At 48.0% G+C, this 25,644-nt stretch overlaps 1 protein-coding gene across 1 annotated transcript in view; it reads left to right on the plus strand.

The window, feature by feature from the left end:
* LOC137363834 (probable G-protein coupled receptor 139) overlaps positions 1–20,088 on the plus strand; it is a 65,353-nt gene extending 45,265 nt beyond the window's left edge. Inside the window, exon 2 of the mRNA XM_068027392.1 lies at positions 19,190–20,088. Coding sequence (XP_067883493.1) covers positions 19,190–20,088 — 899 coding nt within the window. The remainder of the gene's footprint in view (positions 1–19,189) is intronic.
* The last annotated feature ends 5,556 nt before the right edge of the window (positions 20,089–25,644 follow it).

Consider the following 25,644-nt stretch of genomic DNA (forward strand, 5'->3'; position numbering starts at 1 on the left):
CACACCACAGTCCAGGCCCTGAGACATATATATTTACAAACACACACATAACACAGTCCAGACCCTGAGACTTCGATACATATGTACACAAACACCACAGTCCAGACCCTGAGACTTATATATAGACACACACACTCACCACAGTCCAGACCCTGAGACATATATATATATACAGACACACACACCAAAGCCCAGACCCTGAGACATACACATATATACACACACACCACAGTCCAGGTCCTGAGACATATATATTTACAAACACACACATAACACAGTCGAGACCCTGAGACTTCGATACATATGTACACAAACACCACAGTCCAGACCCTGAGACTTATATATATACAAACACAAACACACCACAGTCCAGGCCCTGAGATGTATAAATATACACACACACACACACACCACAGTCCAGGCCCTGAGACTTATATATATATATACACACACCACAGTCCAGGCCCTGAGACTTATATATACACACACACACACACCACAGTCCAAGCCCTGAGTCATATATACACACACACACACACACACACCACAGTCCAAGCCCTGAGACACATATATACACACACAAACACCACCGTCCAGGCCCTGAGACTTTTAGATATACATACACACACACCACAGTCCAGGCCCTGAGACGTACATATAAACATACACACACACACCACAGTCCATGCCCTGAGACTTATACATATACACACACACCACAGTCCACGCCCTGAGACATATATATGCACACACACACACCACATTCCAGCCCCTGAGAATAATATATATATAGATACACACACACCACAGTCAAGGCACTGAGACTTATATATAGACACACACACTCACTACAGTCCAGGCCCTGATGTATATAAATATATACACACATACCACAGTCCAGGCCCTGAGCCACATATACTCACACACACACACCACAGTCCAGGCCCTGAGAATAATATATATATAGATACACACACACCACAGTCCAGGCCCTGAGGTATATAAATATATACACACACACACCACAGTCCAGGCACTGAGACTTAGATATATATATATATGCAAACACACCACAGTGCAGGCCCTGAGACTAATGTATATGCAAACAAACGTACACCACAGTCCAGGACCTGAGACTCATATATATATACACACACAGACCACGGTCCAGGCCCTGAGACTTATATATCTATGCACATACACCACAGCCCAGGCCCTGAGATATATATGTATATATATATACACTCACACACACCACAGTCCAGGCCCTGAGACTTATATATATATACACACACACCACAGTCCAGGCCCTGAGACTTATATATATATACACACACACCACAGTCCAGGCCCTGAGACTTATATATATATACACACACACCACAGACCAGGCCCTGAGACTTATATACACACACACACACACACCACAGTCCAGACCTTGAGACTCATATATATACACACACACACACACCCACACTCCAGTCCAGGCCCTGAGAATTTTATATATATATACACACACAGCACAGTCCAGGCCCTGAGACTTATTTTGATATACACACACACTACAGTCCTGTCCCAGAGAATTATATATATATACACACACACACACCACAGTCCAGGCCCTGAGACTTATGTATGTACACACACACCCACCACAGTCCAGGCCCTGAGGTATATAAATATATACACATGCACACCACAGTCCAGGCCCTGAGAATGATATATATATATATATGCATATGCACACACACACCACAGTCCAGGCCATGAGGTATATAAATATAGACACACACACACCACAGGCCAGACCCTGAGACTTCCAAATATACACACACACACACACACACTTCAGTCCAGACCCTGAGACTTATATATATATATGCACACAAACACCACAGTCCAGGCACTGAGACATACATATATATACACACACACTCACCACAGTCCAGAACCTGAGTCTTATATATATATATATATATGCACACCCACACCACAGTCCAGGCCCTGAGACTTATATATATACACACACAAAAACCACAGTCCAGGCCCTGAGACTTTTAGATATACATACACACACACCACAGTCCAGGCCCTGAGACTTATATTTCTACCTGCACACACACCACAGTCCATGCCATGAGACTTAAATGTATACACACACACCACAGTCCAGGCCCTGATAATTATTTATAGATATATATATATACACACACCACAGTCAAGGCCCTGAGACTTATAAATATATATACACACACACACCACAGTCCAGGCACTGAGACTTACATATATATATATATATACGCACACACCACAGTCCAGGCCCTGAGACTTATATTTCTACCTGCACACACACCACAGTCCATGCCATGAAACTTAAATGTATACACACACACCACAGTCCAGGCCCTGAGACTTCTTTATAGATATATATATATACACACACCACAGTCCAGACCCTGAGACTGATATATATATATACACACACAAACCACAGTCCAGGCACTGAGACTTACAGAAATATATATATGCACACACCACAGTCCAGACCCTGAGACATATATATAGACAGACACACACACCAAAGCCCAGACCCTGAGACATCCACATATATGCACACACACACACACCACAGTCCAGGCACTGATACTTATATATATAGAAACACACACACACCACAGTCCAGGCCCTGATACTTATCTATATACAAACACACACACAACACAGTCCAGACCCTGCGACTTCGATATCTATGTACACAAACACCACAGTCCAGACCCTGAGACTTATATATATACAAACACACACACACCACACTTCCGGCATCGAGACTTCTATAGAAACACACACACACCACAGTCCAGGCCCTGAGACTTTTATATATACACACACACTCACCACAGTCCAGACCCTGAGACCTATATATACACACACGCACTCACCACAGTCCAGGCCCTGAGAATTATATATATACACACACGCACTCACCACAGTCCAGGCCCTGAGAATTATATATATACACACACACACCACAGTCCAGACCCTGAGATATTTATACATATATATACTCACAAACCACAGTCCATGCCCTCAGACTTATATATACACACACACACCACAGTCCAGACCCTGAGATATTTATACATATATATACTCACACACCACAGTCCATGCCCTGAGACTTATATATACACTCACACACACACCACAGTCCAGGCCTTGAGACTTATATATATACACACACACACCACAGTCCAGACCCTGAGATATTTATACATATATATACTCACACACCACAGTCCATGCCCTGAGACTTATATATACACACACAAACACACACAACAGTCCAGGCCCTGAGACTTATATATATACACACACACACACCACAGTCCAGGTTTTGAGACTTATATATATACACGCACACTCACCACAGTCCAGGCCCTGAGACTTATATATATATACATATACACACACCACAGTCCAGGCCCTGAGACTTATATTTCTACATACACAAACACCACAGTCCATGCCCTGAGACTTATATATATACACACACACACACCACAGTCCAGGCCCTGAGACTTATGTATGTACACACACACCCACCACAGTCCAGGCCCTGAGGTATATAAATATATACACATGCACACCACAGTCCAGGCCCTGAGAATGATATATATATATATATGCATATGCACACACACACCACAGTCCAGGCCATGAGGTATATAAATATAGACACACACACACCACAGGCCAGACCCTGAGACTTCCAAATATACACACACACACACACACACTTCAGTCCAGACCCTGAGACTTATATATATATATGCACACAAACACCACAGTCCAGGCACTGAGACATACATATATATACACACACACTCACCACAGTCCAGAACCTGAGTCTTATATATATATATATATGCACACCCACACCACAGTCCAGGCCCTGAGACTTATATATATACACACACAAAAACCACAGTCCAGGCCCTGAGACTTTTAGATATACATACACACACACCACAGTCCAGGCCCTGAGACTTATATTTCTACCTGCACACACACCACAGTCCATGCCATGAGACTTAAATGTATACACACACACCACAGTCCAGGCCCTGATAATTATTTATAGATATATATATATACACACACCACAGTCAAGGCCCTGAGACTTATAAATATATATACACACACACACCACAGTCCAGGCACTGAGACTTACATATATATATATATACGCACACACCACAGTCCAGGCCCTGAGACTTATATTTCTACCTGCACACACACCACAGTCCATGCCATGAAACTTAAATGTATACACACACACCACAGTCCAGGCCCTGAGACTTCTTTATAGATATATATATACACACACCACAGTCCAGACCCTGAGACTGATATATATATATACACACACAAACCACAGTCCAGGCACTGAGACTTACAGAAATATATATATGCACACACCACAGTCCAGACCCTGAGACATATATATAGACAGACACACACACCAAAGCCCAGACCCTGAGACATCCACATATATGCACACACACACACACCACAGTCCAGGCACTGATACTTATATATATAGAAACACACACACACCACAGTCCAGGCCCTGATACTTATCTATATACAAACACACACACAACACAGTCCAGACCCTGCGACTTCGATATCTATGTACACAAACACCACAGTCCAGACCCTGAGACTTATATATATACAAACACACACACACCACACTTCCGGCATCGAGACTTCTATAGAAACACACACACACCACAGTCCAGGCCCTGAGACTTTTATATATACACACACACTCACCACAGTCCAGACCCTGAGACCTATATATACACACACGCACTCACCACAGTCCAGGCCCTGAGAATTATATATATACACACACGCACTCACCACAGTCCAGGCCCTGAGAATTATATATATACACACACACACCACAGTCCAGACCCTGAGATATTTATACATATATATACTCACAAACCACAGTCCATGCCCTCAGACTTATATATACACACACACACCACAGTCCAGACCCTGAGATATTTATACATATATATACTCACACACCACAGTCCATGCCCTGAGACTTATATATACACTCACACACACACCACAGTCCAGGCCTTGAGACTTATATATATACACACACACACCACAGTCCAGACCCTGAGATATTTATACATATATATACTCACACACCACAGTCCATGCCCTGAGACTTATATATACACACACAAACACACACAACAGTCCAGGCCCTGAGACTTATATATATACACACACACACACCACAGTCCAGGTTTTGAGACTTATATATATACACGCACACTCACCACAGTCCAGGCCCTGAGACTTATATATATATACATATACACACACCACAGTCCAGGCCCTGAGACTTATATTTCTACATACACAAACACCACAGTCCATGCCCTGAGACTTATATATATACACACACACACACCACAGTCCAGGCCCTGAGACTTATATTTCTACATACACACACACCACAGTCCATGCCCTGAGACTTATATATACACACACACACACCAAAGCCCAGACCCTGAGACATACACAAATATACACACACACACACCACAGTCCAGGCCCTGAGACATCTATATTTACAAACACACACACAACACAGTCCAGACCCTGAGACTTCGATATATATGTACACAAACACCACAGTCCAGACCCTGAGGCTTATATATATACAAACACACACACACCACATTCCAGGCCCTGAGATGTATAAATATACACACACACACACACACCACAGTCCACGCCCTGAGACTTATATATATAGACACACACACCACAGTCCAGGCCCTGAGACTTATATATGCACACACAAACACCACAGTCCAGACCCTGAGACTTATATATATACAAACACACACACATCACAGTCCAGGCCCTGAGACTTATATACACACGCACACACACCACAGTCCAAGCCCTGAGACATATATATGCACACACAAACACCACAGTCCAGACCCTGAGACTTATATATATACAAACACACACACACCACAGTCCAGACCCTGAGACTTATATATATACAAACACACACACACCACAGTCCAGACCCTGAGTCTTACATATATATATATATATATGCACACACACACCACAGTCCAGGCCCTGAGACTTATATATATACACACACAGAAACCACAGTCCAGGCCCTGAGACTTTTAGATATACATACACACACACCACAGTCCAGGCCCTGAGACTTATATTTTTACCTGCACACACACCACAGTCCATGCCATGAGACTTAAATGTATACACACACACCACAGTCCAGGCCCTGATAATTATTTATAGATATATATATACACACACCACAGTCAAGGCCCTGAGACTTATAAATATATGTACACACACACACCACAGTCCAGGCACTGAGACTTACATATATATATGTACGCACACACCACAGTTCAGGCCCTGAGACTTATATTTCTACTTGCACACACACCACAGTCCATGCCATGAGACTTAAATGTATACACACACACCACAGTCCAGGCCCTGAGACTTATATTTCTACCTGCACACACACCACAGTCCATGCCATGAGACTTAAATGTATACACACACACCACAGTCCAGGCCCTGAGACTTATTTATAGATATATATATATACACACCACAGTCCAGACCCTGAGACTGATATATATATATACACACACAAACCACAGTCCAGGCACTGAGACTTACAGAAATATATATATGCACACACCACAGTCCAGACCCTGAGACATATATATAGACAGACACACAAACCAAAGCCCAGACCCTGAGACATACACATATATGCACACACACACACACCACAGTCCAGGCCCTGATACTTATCTATATACAAACACACACACAACACAGTCCAGACCCTGCGACTTCGATATCTATGTACACAAACACCACAGTCCAGACCCTGAGACTTATATATATACAAACACACACACACCACACTCCCGGCATCGAGACTTCTATAGAAACACACACACACCACAGTCCAGGCCCTGAGACTTTTATATATACACACACACTCACCACAGTCCAGACCCTGAGACCTATATATACACACACGCACTCACCACAGTCCAGGCCCTGAGAATTATATATATATACACACACACACACACCACAGTCCAGACCCTGATATATTTATACATATATATACTCACACACCACAGTCCATGCCCTGAGACTTATATATACACACACACACCACAGTCCAGACCCTGAGATATTTATACATATATATACTCACACACCACAGTCCATGCCCTGAGACTTATATATACACTCACACACACACCACAGTCCAGGCCTTGAGACTTATATATATACAGACACACACCACAGTCCAGACCCTGAGATATTTATACATATATATACTCACACACCACAGTCCATGCCCTGAGACTTATATATACACACACACACACACCACAGTCCAGGCCTTGAGACTTATATATACACACACACACACACCACAGTCCATGCCCTGAGACTTATATATACACACACACACACACAACAGTCCAGGCCCTGAGACTTATATATATACACACACACACACCACAGTCCAGGTTTTGAGACTTATATATATACACACACACTCACCACAGTCCAGGCCCTGAGACTTATATATATACATATACACACATCACAGTCCAGGCCCTGAGACTTATATTTCTACATACACAAACACCACAGTCCATGCCCTGAGACTTATATATATACACACACACACACCACAGTCCAGGCCCTGAGACTTATATTTCTACATACACACACACCACAGTCCATGCCCTGAGACTTATATATAGACACACACACTCACCACAGTCCAGACCCTAAGACATATATATATACAGACACACACACCAAAGCCCAGACCCTGAGACATACACATATATACACACACACACACCACAGTCCAGGCCCTGAGACATCTATATTTACAAACACACATGCAACACAGTCCAGACCCTGAGACTTCGATATATATGTACACAAACACCACAGTCCAGACACTGAGACTTATATATATACAAACACACACACACCACAGTCCAGGCCCTGAGAATAATATATATATAGATACACACACACACCAAAGTCCAAGCCCTGAGTCATATATACACACACGCACACACACACACCACAGTTAAGCCCTGAGACATATATATACACACACACACACCACAGTCCAGGCCCTGAGAATAATATATATATAGATACACACACACCACAGTCCAGGCCCTGATGTATATAAATATATGCACACATACCACAGTCCAGGCCCTGAGACATATATACTCACACACACACACCACAGTCCAAGCCCTGAAACATATATACACACACACACACACCACAGTACAGGCCCTGAGAATAATATATATATAGATACACACACACCACAGTCCAGGCCCTGAGGTATATAAATATATACACACACACCACAGTCCAGGCACTGAGACTGAGATATATATATATATATGCAAACACACCACAGTGCAGGCCCTGAGACTAATGTATGTGCAAACACACGTACACCACAGTCCAGGCCCTGAGACTCATATATATACAAACACAAACACACCACAGTCCAGTCCCTGAGATGTATAAATATACACACACACACAAACCACTGTCCAAGCCCTGAGACATATATATACACACACACACACCACAGTCCAAGCCCTGAGACATATATATTTATATATACACACACACACACACCGCAGTCCAGGCCCTGAGAATAATATATATATATAGATACACACACACCACAGTCCAAGCCCTGAGGTATATAAATATATACACACATACCACAGTCCAGGCCCTGAGACATATATATACACACACACACAGCACAGTCCAGGCCCTGAGAATAATATATATATAGATACACACACACCACAGTCCAGGCCCTGAGGTATATAAATATATGCACACATACCACAGTCCAGGCCCTGAGACATATATACTCACACACACACACCACAGTCCAAGCCCTGAAACATATATACACACACACACACACCACAGTACAGGCCCTGAGAATAATATATATATAGATACACACACACCACAGTCCAAGCCCTGAGGTATATAAATATATACACACATACCACAGTCCAGGCCCTGAGACATATATATATACACACACACACACCACAGTCCAGGCCCTGAGAATAATATGTATATAGACACACAGAAACCACAGTCCTGGCCCTGAGGTATATAAATATATATACACACACAGCACAGTCCAGGCTCTGAGACTTATATATATATATATATTTGCAAACACGCCACATTGCAGGCCCTGAGACTTATATATATATATATATATATATATATATATATATATATATATATTCACACACCACAATCCAGACCCTGAGACTTTTATATATACACACACACACCACAGTCCAGACCCAGAGACTTATATATATAGACACACACACACCACGGTCCTGGCCCTGAGAGTTATATATATATACACACACACCACAGTCCAGGCCCTGAGACTTATATATATATACACACACACCACATTCCAGGCCCTGAGACTTATATATATATATACACACACACCGAAGTCCAGGCCCTGAGATATATATATATATATATATATATATTTTCATATACACTCACACACACCACAGTCCAGGCCCTGAGACGCATAAAAACAAACACACACGACAGTCCAGGCCCTGAGACTTATATATATATATACACACACACCACAGTCCAGGCCCTGAGACTTATATATATATGCACACACACCACAGTCCAGGCCCTGAGACTTATATATATATATCCACACACACCACAGTCCAGGCCCTGAGATTTATATATATACACACACACCACAGTCCAGGCCCTGAGAACTACATATAAATACACATACACACCACAGTCCAGGCACTGAGATATATATATATATATATGTATATATAGATAAATACACATACACACCACAGTCCAGGCCCTGAGACCTACATATATATATACACACACACACCACAGTCCAGGCCCTGAGACTTATATATATATACACACACAGCACAGTCCAGGCCCTGAGACTTATATATATATATACACGCACACCACAGTCCAGGCCCTGAGACTTATATACCTATACACACACACCACAGTCCAGGCCCTGAGATATATATATATATAGATAAATACACACACACACCACAGTCCAGGACCTGAGACTTATATATACACACACACACACACACCAGTCCAGGCCCTGAGACTTATATATATATGTACACACACAACAGTCCAGACCTTGAGACTCATATATATACAGACACACACACACACCAGTCCAAGCCCTGAGACTTATATATACATATATATATATATATATATACACACACACACCACAGTCCAGGACCTGAGACTTATATATATACACACACACACACCACAGTCCAGACCCTGAGACTCATATATATACACACACACACACACCACAGTCCAGACCCTGAGACTTATATATACATATATACACACACACCACAGTCCAGGACCTGAGATATATATATATATATACACACACACCACATTCCGTGCCCTGAGACTTATATATACACACACACACACACACCACAGTCCAGACCCTGAGACATATATATATATACACACACACACACACCACAGTCCAGGCCCTGAGGTATATAAATATATACACACACACCACAGTCCAGGCACTGAGACTGAGATATATATATATATATGCAAACACACCACAGTGCAGGCCCTGAGACTAATGTATGTGCAAACACACGTACACCACAGTCCAGGCCCTGAGACTCATATATATACAAACACAAACACACCACAGTCCAGTCCCTGAGATGTATAAATATACACACACACACAAACCACTGTCCAAGCCCTGAGACATATATATACACACACACACACCACAGTCCAAGCCCTGAGACAAATATATTTATATATACACACACACACACACCGCAGTCCAGGCCCTGAGAATAATATATATATATAGATACACACACACCACAGTCCAAGCCCTGAGGTATATAAATATATACACACATACCACAGTCCAGGCCCTGAGACATATATATACACACACACACAGCACAGTCCAGGCCCTGAGAATAATATATATATAGATACACACACACCACAGTCCAGGCCCTGAGGTATATAAATATATGCACACATACCACAGTCCAGGCCCTGAGACATATATACTCACACACACACACCACAGTCCAAGCCCTGAAACATATATACACACACACACACACCACAGTACAGGCCCTGAGAATAATATATATATAGATACACACACACCACAGTCCAAGCCCTGAGGTATATAAATATATACACACATACCACAGTCCAGGCCCTGAGACATATATATATACACACACACACACCACAGTCCAGGCCCTGAGAATAATATGTATATAGACACACAGAAACCACAGTCCTGGCCCTGAGGTATATAAATATATACACACACACAGCACAGTCCAGGCTCTGAGACTTATATATATATATATATTTGCAAACACGCCACATTGCAGGCCCTGAGACTTATATATATATATATATATATATATATATATATATATATATATATATATATATATTCACACACCACAATCCAGACCCTGAGACTTATATATATACACACACACACCACAGTCCAGACCCAGAGACTTATATATATAGACACACACACACCACGGTCCTGGCCCTGAGAGTTATATATATATACACACACACCACAGTCCAGGCCCTGAGACTTATATATATATACACACACACCACATTCCAGGCCCTGAGACTTATATATATATATACACACACACCGAAGTCCAGGCCCTGAGATATATATATATATATATATATATTTTCATATACACTCACACACACCACAGTCCAGGCCCTGAGACGCATAAAAACAAACACACACGACAGTCCAGGCCCTGAGACTTATATATATATATACACACACACCACAGTCCAGGCCCTGAGACTTATATATATATGCACACACACCACAGTCCAGGCCCTGAGACTTATATATATATATCCACACACACCACAGTCCAGGCCCTGAGATTTATATATATACACACACACCACAGTCCAGGCCCTGAGAACTACATATAAATACACATACACACCACAGTCCAGGCACTGAGATATGGACAACGTATGCCAGCCAAGAGCGACGTCTCAATTCATTCCATCTTCGCTGCCTTCGGAGAATACTTGGCATCAGGTGGCAGGACTATATCTCCAACACAGAAGTCCTTGAAGCGGCCAACATCCCCAGCTTATACACACTACTGAGTCAGCGGCGCTTGAGATGGCTTGGCCATGTGAGCCGCATGGAAGATGGCAGGATCCCCAAAGACACATTGTACAGTGAGCTCGCCACTGGTATCAGACCCACCGGCCGTCCATGTCTCCGTTATAAAGACGTCTGCAAACGCGACATGAAATCGTGTGACATTGATCACAAGTCGTGGGAGTCAGTTGCCAGCATTCGCCAGAGCTGGCGGGCAGCCATAAAGACAGGGCTAAATTGTGGCGAGTCGAAGAGACTTAGTAGTTGGCAGGAAAAAAGACAGAGAGGCGCAAGGGGAGAGCCAACTGTGCAACAGCCCCAACAAACAAATTTCTCTGCAGCACCTGTGGAAGAGCCTGTCACTCCAGAATTGGCCTTTATAGCCACTCCAGGCGCTGCTTCACAAACCACTGACCACCTCCAGGCGCGTATCCATTGTCTCTCGAGATAAGGAGGCCCAAAAGAAAGAAATATATATGTATATATAGATAAATACACATACACACCACAGTCCAGGCCCTGAGACCTACATATATATATACACACACACACCACAGTCCAGGCCCTGAGACTTATATATATATACACACACAGCACAGTCCAGGCCCTGAGACTTATATATATATATACACGCACACCACAGTCCAGGCCCTGAGACTTATATACCTATACACACACACCACAGTCCAGGCCCTGAGATATATATATATATAGATAAATACACACACACACCACAGTCCAGGACCTGAGACTTATATATACACACACACACACACACACCAGTCCAGGCCCTGAGACTTATATATATATGTACACACACAACAGTCCAGACCTTGAGACTCATATATATACAGACACACACACACACCAGTCCAGGCCCTGAGACTTATATATATATGTACACACACAACAGTCCAGACCTTGAGACTCATATATATACAGACACACACACACACCAGTCCAGGCCCTGAGACTTATATATATATATACACACACACCACATTCCGTGCCCTGAGACTTATATATACACACACACACACACACCACAGTCCAGACCCTGAGACATATATATATATACACACACACACACACCACAGTCAAGGCCCTGAGACATATATATATATACACACACACACACACCACAGTCAAGGCCCTGAGACTTATATATATATATACACACACACACCACAGTCCAGGCCCTGAGACTTAATTTGATATATACACACAAACTACCGTCCATTCCCTAAGACTTATATATATACACACACACACACACCACAGTCCAGGCCCTGAGACTTATTTTCATATATACACACACACTACAGTCCAGTCCCTAAGACTTATATATATATAGAACATAGAACATAGAACATACAGCACAGAACAGGCCCTTCGGCCCACAATGTTGTGCCGATCCTTTGTCCTCTGTCAAGGACAATTTAATCTATACCCCATCATTCTCCTTTATCCATATACCTATCCAAAAGCCTTTTGAAAGTCCCTAAAGTTTCTGACTCAACAACTTCCCCGGGCAAGGCATTCCATGCCTCGACCACTCTCTGGGTAAAGAACCTTCCCCTGACATCCCCCTTATATCTCCCACCCTTCACCTTAAATTTATGACCCCTTGTAACGCTTTGCTCCACCCGGGGAAAAAGTTTCTGACTGTCTACCCTATCTATTCCCCTGATCATCTTATAAACCTCTATCATGTCACCCCTCATCCTTCTCCTTTCTAATGAGAAGAGGCCTAGAATGTTCAGTCTTTCCTCGTAAGACTTATTCTCCATTCCAGGCAACATCCTGGTAAATCTCCTCTGCACCCTCTCCAAGGCTTCCACATCCTTCCTAAAATGAGGCGACCAGAACTGCACACAGTACTCCAAATGAGGCCTTACCAAGGTCCTGTACAGCTGCATCATCACCTCACGGCTCTTAAATTCAATCCCTCTGCGAATGAACGCTAACACCCCATATGCCTTCTTCACAGCCCTATCCACTTGAGTTGCAACTTTCAATGATCTATGCACATAGACCCCAAGGTCTCTCTGCTCCTCCACATGCCCAAGAACCCTACCGTTAACCCAGTATTTTGCATTCATGTTTGTCCTTCCAAAATGGACGACCTCACACTTTTCAGGGTTAAACTCCATCTGCCACTTTTCAGCCCAGCACTGCAACCTATCCAAGTCCCTTTGCAGACGACAATAGCCCTCCTCGGTATCCACAACTCCACCAACCTTTGTATCATCTGCAAATTTACTGACCCACCCTTCGACTTCCTCATCCAAGTCGTTAATAAAAATCACAAACAGGAGAGGACCCAGAACTGATCCCTGCGGCACGCCACTGGTAACTGGGCTCCAGGCTGAGTATTTACCATCTAAGACCACTCTCTGCCTTCTATCAGTTAGCCAATTCTTAATCCAACTGGCCACATTCCCCACTATCCCATGCCTCCTGACTTTCTCCATAAGTCTACCATGGGGGACCTTATCAAATGCCTTACTAAAATCCATGTACACCACATCCACTGGTTTACCCTCATCCACTTGCTTGGTCACCTGCTCAAAGAATTCAATCAGGCTTGTGAGGCAAGACCTACCCCTCACAAAACCGTGCTGACTGTCCCGAATCAAGCAGTGTCTTTCCAGATGCTCAGAAATCCTATCCCTCAGCACCTTTTCCATCAACTTGCCTACCACCGAAGTAAGACTAACTGGCCTGTAATTCCCAGGGTTGTTCCTATTCCCTTTCTTGAACAGGGGCACAACATTTGCCACCCTCCAATCACCTGGTACCACCCCCGTCAGCAGAGAAGATGAAAAGATCATTGCCAGCGGCTCTGCAATTTCATCCCTTGCTTCCCATAACATCCTTGGATATACCCCGTCAGGCCCGGGAGACTTGTCTATCTTCAAGTTATTCAAAAACCCCAACACATCTTCCCTCCTAACGAGCACTTCCTCGAGCTTACCAGTCTGTTTCACACCGTCCTCTTCAGTAATACACCCCTTCTCATTCGTAAATACCGAAGAGAAGTACTCATTCAAAACCTCACTTATCTCTTCCGGCTCAACACACAGTCTCCCGCTATTGTCCTTGACCGGACCTACGGTCCCCCTAGTCATCCTCATATTTCTGACATACGCGTAAAAGGCCTTGGGGTTTTCTTTTATCCTACCCGCCAAGCATTTTTCATGCCCTCTCTTAGCTCTCCTAATCCCTTTCTTCAGATCCTTCCTGGCCATCTTGTATCCCTCCAGAGCTATGCCTGTGCCCTTTTTCCTCAACTTTATATACGCATCCTTCTTCTTCCTAACAAGACTCTCAACCTCTCTTGTCAACCACGGTTCCCTCACATGACCATCCCTTCCCTGTCTGACAGGGACATGCTTATCAATGGCCCCTACTATCTGCTCCTTGAAAAAGTTCCACATTTCGACCGTGCCTTTCCCTGCCAGCATATGCTCCCAACTTATGCTCCTCAGTTCCTGCCTGACAGCATCATATCTACCCTTCCCCCAATTGTAAACCTTGCCCTGTTGCACATACCTATCCCTCTCCATTACCACAGTGAATGCTACAGAATTGTGATCACTATCTCCAAAGTGCTCGCCCACCAACAGCTCTATCACTTGCCCTGGTTCATTACCTAGTACCAAATCCAATATTGCCTCCCCTCTGGTCGGGCAGTCTACATACTGAGTCAGAAAAGCTTCCTGGACATACTGCACAAACACTACCCCATCCAAACTATTCGATCTAAAGAGTTGCCAATCAATATTTGGGAAGTTGAAATCCCCCATAATTACTACCCTGTGACTTCTGCTCCTTTCCAAAATCTGTTTCCCAATCTGCTCTTCCACCTCCCTGCTGCTATTGGGGGGCCTATAGAAAACTCCCATCAAGGTGACTGCTCCTTTCCTGTTCCTGACCTCAACCCACAGTGCCTCAGTCGGCAGATCCTCCTCGAAAATTCTTTCAGCAGTTGTTACACTATTTCTAACTAACAATGCCACCCCCCCCACCTCTTTTACCACCATTCCTAATCTTATGAAAACATCTATAACCAGGTACCTCCAAAAACCATTCCTCCCCCTCACCTATCCACGTTTCAGTGATATACACACACACACACCACAGTCCAGGCCCTGAGAATTATATACTTACACACACACAGACACCACAGTCCAGACCTTGAGAATTATATATATATATACACACACACCACAGTCCAGACCCTGAGACTGATATATACACACACACACACACCACGGTCCAGGCCCTGAGACTTATGCACATACACACACACCCACCACAGTCCAGGCCCTGACACCGATATATATACACACACACAAACCACATTCCAGGCCCTCAGAATTATATATATATACACACACACACACCACAGTCCAGACCCTGAGACTTATATATATATATATATATATATATACACACACACCACGGTCCAGGCCCTGAGACTTATGTACATACACACACACCCACCACAGTCCAGGCCCTGAGACTTATGTATATACACACACACAAACCACAGTCCAGGCCCGCAGACTTACATATATATATATACACACACACCACAGTCCAGGCCCTGCGACTTATATATATATATACACACACCACTTTCCAGGCCCTGAGACTTATTTTGATATATACACACAAACTGCTGTCCAGTCCCTAAGACATATATATATATATACACACACACACACTACAGTCCAGGCCCTGAGACTTATTTAGATATATACACACACACCACAGTCCAGGCCCTGAGACTTATATATATATACACACACACACACACCACGGTCCAGGCCCTGAGATTTATGTACATACACACACACCCACCACAGTCCAGGCCCTGGGACCTATAAATATACACACACACAAACCACAGTCCAGGCCCTCAGACTTATATATATATATACACACACACCACAGTCCAGACCCTGAGACTTATATATATATATACACACACACACACACCACGGTCCAGGCCCTGAGACTTATATATATATGTATACACACACACTCACCACAGTCCAGGCCCTGAAACTGTGTATGTATATATATAAAGAAATATACAAACACACGACAGTCCAGGCCCTTAGGTATATAAATATATACACATACACACCACAGTCCAGGCCCTGAGACTTATATATATACACGCACACACACCACAGTCCAGACCCTGAGACCGATATATATATGTATGCACACACACACACCACAGTCCAGGCCCTGACACTTATATATACACACACACACACACCACAGTCCAGACCTTGAGACTCATATATATACAGACACACACACACACACCAGTCCAGGCCCTGAGACTTATATATATACACACACACCACAGTCCAGGCCCTGAGACTTATATATATACACACACACAAACCGCAGTCCAGGCCCTGAGATATATATATATACACACACACAAACCACATTCCAGGCCCTGAGACTTATATATACACACACACCACAGTCCAGACCCTGTGACATATATATGTACACACACACACACACCACAGTCCAGGCCCTGAGACATATATATGTACACACACAAACACACCACAGTCCAGGCCCTGAGACATATATATATATATATACACACACACACCACAGTCCAGGCTCTGAGACTTATACACATATATATATATACACACACATACCACAGTCCAGGCCCTGAGACACTATGTATATACACACACAATAACCACAGTCCAGGCCCGCAGACTTATATATATATACACACACACACCACAGTCCAGACACTGGGGCTTATACATATGCACACAAAAACACACACGTACACACACACACACGCACACACACACCCACACACACACCACAGCCCAGACACTGAGACTTCTATATATGCACAAACACACACACACACACACACACCACAGCCCAGACACTGAGAGTTATATATATACACACACACACACACACACCACAGCCCAGACACTGAGACTTATATATGTACACACACACACCCACACACTCACCACAGCCCAGACACTGAGACTTATATACACACACACACACACACCACAGCCCAGACACTGAGACTTACATATATGTACACACACACAAACACACACACACACACACACACTCACCACAGCCCAGACACTGAGACTTATATATATGCACACACACAAACACACACGCACACACACACACCCACACACCACAGCCCAGACACTGAGACTTATATATATGTACACACACACACACCCACACACTCACCACAGCCCAGACACTGAGACTTATATACACACACACACACACACACACACCACAGCCCAGACACTGAGACTTACATATATGTACACACACACACACACACACACTCACCACAGCCCAGACACTGAGACTTATATATATGCACAAACACACACACAATCACACACACACACACATACCACAGCCCAGACCCATAGACATACATATATTTTTATGCACACACACACCAGAACCCAGGCACTGATATATATATATATATATATATATATATATATATATATACACACACACACGCACTCTGTCTCTCTCTCTCTCACACACATGCTCTCTCTCTCTCTCTCTCGCTCACATGCACTCACACACACACACATTCTCTCTCACACACACACACTTGCTGAATCACATTCTCTCAAATATGCACACTCCCTCTTTCTCTCTAATTTCTCTGTTTATTTCTCTTCCTCACAGTTAACTTGCTGACGATTGGGATCCTGTCTCGGGGAAAGTGCGGTCTCTCCAAATGTGTCACTCGGTACCTGGTGGCCATGTCAGCGGCGGATCTACTGGTCATTATCCTGGACCTGATATTCAGACACATTCCCATTGCTAATTATGAACAGTTTCAGTTCCTGCGGTCCATCCCCATGTGTAATATCCACGCCGTCCTGCTGTACACAGTCACAGACTGTTCTGTCTGGTTCACCGTCTCTTTCACCTTTGATCGATTTGTGGCCATTTGTTGTCAGAATCTGAAAAGGAAATATTGCAGTGAGAAAACATCGGCTGTGGTTGTGGGAACAGTGAGTGTGCTGAGCTGTTTAAAGAACATCTTCTGGTATTTTATGTTCACGGGTTGGTATTTGCTGGTGAACACCCCCTGGTTTTGTGAGGTAACAATGGATGTTATGTTCTCTCGTGTCTGGGGAATAATCGAGTTCCTCCACAACATTCTAACCCCGGCCGTCCCATTTGTGCTTATTCTGCTGCTCAACGCTCTCACCGTCAGACACATTTTGGTGAGCAGCAGAGGACGCAGGAGACTCCGGGCTCACAGCAGTGGGGAGAGTCACAGAGACCCCGAGATGGAGAGTCGAAGGAAATCTATCATTTTACTGTTAGTTATCTCTGGGAATTTCATACTTTTGTGGGCCCTCTTATTGGTGTATTCTATATGGTTCCGGATGTATTATTTGGGTTATCAGTCTGTTATTCTCCCTGATTTTCTGCAGGAATTGTCCTTCATGCTCCAGCTCCTGAGCTGCTCCACAAACACTGCGATTTACGCCGTGACCCAGACTCAGTTCAGAGAGCAGGTGAAGAATGTGCTGAAATATCCCTTTAATACAATTGTTAAATTAATTCAATAATCAGAGGAGGGGGAGGGGCCTGTCGCCATGGAGACAGAGCGGGGCGGGGCCTCTCACCATGGAGACAGAGCAGGGCAGGGGCCTGTCACCATGGAGACAGAGCGGGGCAGGGGACTGTCACCATGGAGAAAGAGCGGGAGAGGGGCCTGGCACCATGGAGACAGAGCGGGGGAGGGGCCTCTCACCATGGAGACAGAGCGGGGGAGGGGCCTGTCAGCATGCAGACAGAGCGGGGGAGGGACCTGTCACCATGGAGACAGAGCGGGGGAGGGGCCTGTCACCATGGAGACAGAGCGGGGGAGGGGACTGTCACCATGGAGACAGAGCGGGGTAGGGGACTGTCACCATGGAGACAGAGCGGGGGCGATGTCTGTTTCCAGGGTGACTGGGGAGTGGGGGTGGCATCTGTTTCCAGGGTGATGGTGGAGTCGGGTGGGGTCTGTTTCCAGTGTGACGAGGTGGGGGCGGGTTCGGTTTCCAGGGTGACGGAGCAGTGGGGACGGGGTCTGTTTCCAGTGTGACGAGGTGGGGGCGGGGTCTGATTCCCGGGTGACGGGAGTGGAGGCGGGGACTTTTCCAAGGTGACGGGGTGGGAGGAGTCTGTTTCCAGGGTGACGGAGGAGTGGGGGCGGGGTCTGCTTCCAGTGTGACGAGGTGGGGGCGGGGTCTCTTTCCACGGTGACGGGAAGTGGTGGCGGGGGCTGTTTCCAAGGTGACGGGGAGTGGGGGCGATGTTTGTTTCCAGGGTGACGAGAGTTGCAGCGGAGTCTGTTTCCACGGTGACGGGGAGTGGGGGCGGGGTCTGTTGCCAAGGTGACGGGCAGTGGGGGCGGGGTCTGTTTCCAGAGTGACGGCGAATGTGGGCGGGGTTCTGTTTTCCAGAGTGTCGGGAGTGGGTGCGGGGTCTGTTTCCAAGGTGACGGCGAATGGGGGCGGGGTCTGTTTCCAGGGTGACGGGAGTGGGGGCGGTGTCTGTATCCAGGTTTACGGGAGTGGGAGCGGGGTCTGTTTCCAGGGTGACGGGAGCGGGGGCGGGGTCTGTTTCCAAGGTGACGGCGAATGGGGGCGGGCTCTGTTTCCAGGGTGACGGGAGTGGGGGCGGTGTCTGTTTCCAGAGTGACGGGAATGGGGGCGGGGTCTGTTTCCAGAGTGATGGGAGTGGGGGCGGGGTCTGTTTCCACGGTGACGGGAGTGGGGGCTGGGTCTGTTTCCAAGGTAACGGGAACTGGGGGCGGTGTCTGTTTCCAGGGTGACGGGAGTGGGGCGGGGTCTGTTTCCAGAGTGACGGGAGTGGGGGCGGTGTCTGTTTCCAGAGTGACGGGAGTAGGGGCGGGGTCTGTTTACAGAGTGACGGGAGTGGGGGCGGGGTCTGTTTCAATGGTGACGGGAGTAGGGGCGGGGTCTGTTTCCAACGTGACGGGAGTGGGGGCGGTGTCTGTTACCAGTGTGATGGGTGTGGGGGCGGGGTCTGTTTCCAGTGTGATGGGAGTGGGGGCGTGGTCTGTATCCAGTGTGACGGGAGTAGGGGCGGGGACTGTTTTCAAGGTAACGGCAAGTGGGGGCGGGGTCTGTTTCCAGGGTGACGGAAGTGGGGCGGGGTCTGCTTCCAGAGTGACGGGAGTGGGGGCGGGGTCTGTTTCCAGAGCGACGGGAGTAGGAGTGTGGTCTGTTTCCAGAGTGACGGGAGTGGGGGCGGCGTCTGTTACCAGGGTGATGGTGTGGGGGCGGGGTCTGTTTCCAGTGTGACGGGATTGGGGGGGGTCTGTTTCCAGAGTGAAGGGAGTGGGGGCGGGGTCTGTTTCCAGAGTGACAGGAGTGGGGGCGGGGTCAGTTTCCAGGGTGACGGGAGTGGGGGGCGGGGTCTATTTCCAGAGTGATGGGAGTGGGGGCGGGGTCTGTTACCAGGGTGACGGGAGAGGGGGCGGGGTCTGTTTCCACAGTGACGGGAGAGGGGGCGGGGTCTGTTTCCAAGGTAACGGGAAGTGGGGGCGGTGTCTGTTTCCAAGGTGACGGGAGTGGGGCGGGGTCTGTTTCCAGAGTGACGGGAGTGGGGGCGGGGTCTGTTTCCAGAGTGACGGGAGTAGGGGCGGGGTCTGTTTCCAGAGTGACGGGAGTGGGGGCGGAGTCTGTTTCAATGTTGACGGGAGTAGGGGCGGGGTCTGTTTCCAACGTGACGGGAGTGGGGGCGGCGTCTGTTACCAGTGTGATGGGTGTGGGGGCGGGGTCTGTTTCCAGTGTGATGGGAGTGGGGCCGGTGTCTGTATCCAGAGTGACGGGAGTAGGGGCGGGGACTGTTTCTAAGGTAACGGCAAGTGGGGGCGGGGTCTGTTTCCAGGGTGACGGAAGTGGGGCGGGGTCTGTTTCCAGAGTGACGGTAGTGGGGGCGGGGTCTGTTTCCAGAGCGACGGGAGTAGGGGTGTGGTCTGTTTCCAGAGTGACGGGAGTGGGGTCGGCATCTGTTACCAGGGTGATGGTGTGGGGGCGGGGTCTGTTTCCAGTGTGATGGGACTGGGGGCGGGGTCTGTTTCCAGAGTGACGGGAGTGGGGGCGGGGTCTGTTTGCAGAGTGACGGGAGTGGGGGCCGGGTCAGTTTCCAGGGTGACGGGAGTGGGGGCGGGTTCTGTTTCCAGAGTGACGGGAGTAGGGGCGGGGTCTGTTTCCATTGTGACGGGATTGGGGGCGGGGTCTGTTTCCAGAGTGACGGGAGTGGGTGACGGGGTCTGTTTCCAGAGTGACGGGAGTGGGGGCGGGGTCAGTTTCCAGAGTGACGGGAGTAGGGGCGGGGTCTTTTTCCAAGGTAACGGGAAGTGGGGGCGGGTTCTGTTTCCAGTGTGACGGGCGTGGGGTCATGGTCTGTGTCCAGGGTGATGGGAGTGGGGCGGGGTCTGTTTCCAGGGTGACACGATTGGGTGCGGGTTCTGTTTCCAGAGTGACGGGAGTAGGGGCGGGGCCTGTTTCCAGAGTGACGGGAGTAGGGGCGGGGTCTGTGTCCAGAGTGACGGGAGTGGGGGCGGAGATTGTTTCCAGAGTGACGGGAGTTGGGGCGGGGTCTGTTTCCTGGGTGAATGGAGTGGGAGCAGGGTCTGTTTCCAAGGTGAGGGGATTGGGGGCGGTGTCTGTTTCCAGAGTGACGGGAGTAGGGGCGGTGTCTGTTTCCAGAGTGACGCGAGTAGGGGCGGGGTCTGTTTCCAGAGTGATGGCAGTGGGTGCCCTGTCTGTTTCCAGGGTGACGGGATTGGGGGCGGGTTCTGTTTCCAGGGTGACGGGAGTGGGGCGGGGTCTGTTTCCAGGGTGACACGAGTGGGGGCGGGTTCTGTTTCCAGAGTGACGGGAGTAGGGGAGGGGTCTGTTTCCAGAGTGACGGGAGTAGGGGCGGGGTCTGTGTCCAGAGTGACGGGAGTGGGGGCGGTGATTGTTTCCAGAGAGACGGGAGTGGTGGCGGGGTCTGTTTCCTGGGTGAATGGAGTGGGAGCAGGGTCTGTTTCCAAGGTGAGGGGATTGGGGGCGGGGTCTGTTTCCAAGGTAGCGGGAAGTGGGGGCGGTGTCTGTTTCCAGAGTGACGGGAGTGGGGGCGGTGTCTGTTTCCAGAGTGACGGGAGTAGGGGCGGGGTCTTTTTCCAGAGTGACGGGAGTGGGGGCGGGGTCTGTTTCAATGGTGACGGGAGTAGGGGCGGGGTCTGTTTCCAACGTGACGGAGTGGGGGCGGCGTCTGTTACCAGTGTGATGGTGTGGGGGCGGGGTCTGTTTCCAGTGTGATGGGAGTGGGGGCGGGGTCTGTATCCAGAGTGACGGGAGTGGGGGCGGGGTCTGTTTCCAGAGTGACGGGAGTAGGGGCGGGGTCTTTTTCCAGAGTGACGGGAGTGGGGGCGGGGTCTGTTTCTAAGGTAACGGCAAGTGGGGGCGGGGTCTGTTTCCAGGGTGACGGAAGTGGGGCGGGGTCTGTATCCAGAGAGAAGGGAGTGGGGGCGGGGTCTGTTTCCAGAGCGACGGGAGTAGGGGTGTGGTCTGTTTCCAGAGTGACGGGAGAGGGGGCGGGGTCTGTTTCCAGTGTGACGGGACTGGGGGCGGGGTCTGTTTCCAGAGTGACGGGAGTGGGGGCGGGGTCTGTTTCAATGGTGACGGGAGTGGGGACGGGGTCTATTTCCAGAGTGATGGGAGTGGGGGCGGGGTCTGTTTCAATGGTGACGGGAGTGGGGCGGGGTCTGTTTCCAGAGTGACGGGAGTGGGGGCGGGGTCTGTTTCCAGAGTGACGGGAATAGGGGCGGGGGCTGTTTCCAGAGTGACGGGAGTGGGGGCGGGGTCTGTTTCAATGGTGACGGGAGGAGGGGCGGGGTCTGTTTCCAACGTGACGGGAGTGGGGGCGGCGTCTGTTACCAGTGTGATGGGTGTGGGGGGGGTCTGTTTCCAGTGTGATGGGAGTGGGGGCGGGGTCTGTATCCAGAGTGACGGGAGTAGGGGCGGGGACTGTTTCTAAGGTAACGGCAAGTGGGTCGGGGTCTGTTTCCAGGGTGACGGAAGTGGGGCGGGGTCTGTTTCCAGAGTGACGGGAGTGGGGGCGGGGTCTGTTTCCAGAGCGACGGGAGTAGGGCTGTGGTCTGTTTCCAGAGTGACGGGAGTGGGGGCGGCGTCTGTTACCAGGGTGATGGTGTGGGGGCGGGGTCTGTTTCCAGTGTGACGGGACTGGGGACGGGGTCTGTTTCCAGAGTGACGGGAGTGGGGGCGGGGTCTGTTTCCAGAGTGACGGGAGTGGGGGTCGGGGTCTATTTCCAGAGTGACGGGAGTAGGGGCGGGGTCTGATTCCAGGGTGACGGAATTGGGGGCGGGGTCAGTTTCCAGAGTGACAGGAGTGGGGGGCGGGGTCTGTTTCCAGAGTGACGGGAGTAGGGGCGGGGTCTGTTTCCAGAGTGACGGGAGTGGGGGACGGGGTCTGTTTCCAGAGTGACGGGAGTAGGGGCGGGGTCAGTTTCCAGAGTGACGGGAGTAGGGGCGGGGTCGGTGTCCAGAGTGACGGGAGTGGGGGCGGGTTCTGTTTCCAGAGTGACGGGCCAGGGGTCGGGGTCTGTGTCCAGGGTGATGGGAGTGGGGGCGGGTTCTGTTTCCAGGGTGACACGAGTGGGGGCGGGTTCTGTTTCCAGAGTGACGGGAGTAGGGGCGGGGTCTGTTTCCAGAGTGACTGGAATAAGGCGGGGTCTGTGTCCAGAGTGACGGGAGTGGGGGCGGAGATTGTTTCCAGAGTGACAGGAGTGGCGGCGGGGTCTGTTTCCTGGGTGAATGGAGTGGGAGCAGGGTCTGTTTCCAAGGTGAGGGTATTGGGGGCGGGGTCTGTTTCCAGAGTGACGGGAGTAGGGGCGGTGTCTGTTTCCAGAGTGACGCGAGTAGGGGCGGGGTCCGTTTCCAGAGTGATGGCAGTGGGTGCCGTGTCTGTTTCCAGGGTGACGGGATTGGGGGAGGGGTCTGTTTCCAGATTGACGGGAGTGGGGGTGGGGTCTGTTTCCAGAGTGACGGGCGTGGGGGCGGGGTCTGTGTCCAGAGTGACGGGAGAGGGGGAAGGGGTCT

Source organism: Heterodontus francisci, unplaced genomic scaffold, assembly GCF_036365525.1.
Source record: "Heterodontus francisci isolate sHetFra1 unplaced genomic scaffold, sHetFra1.hap1 HAP1_SCAFFOLD_221, whole genome shotgun sequence".
NCBI lineage: Eukaryota > Metazoa > Chordata > Chondrichthyes > Heterodontiformes > Heterodontidae > Heterodontus > Heterodontus francisci.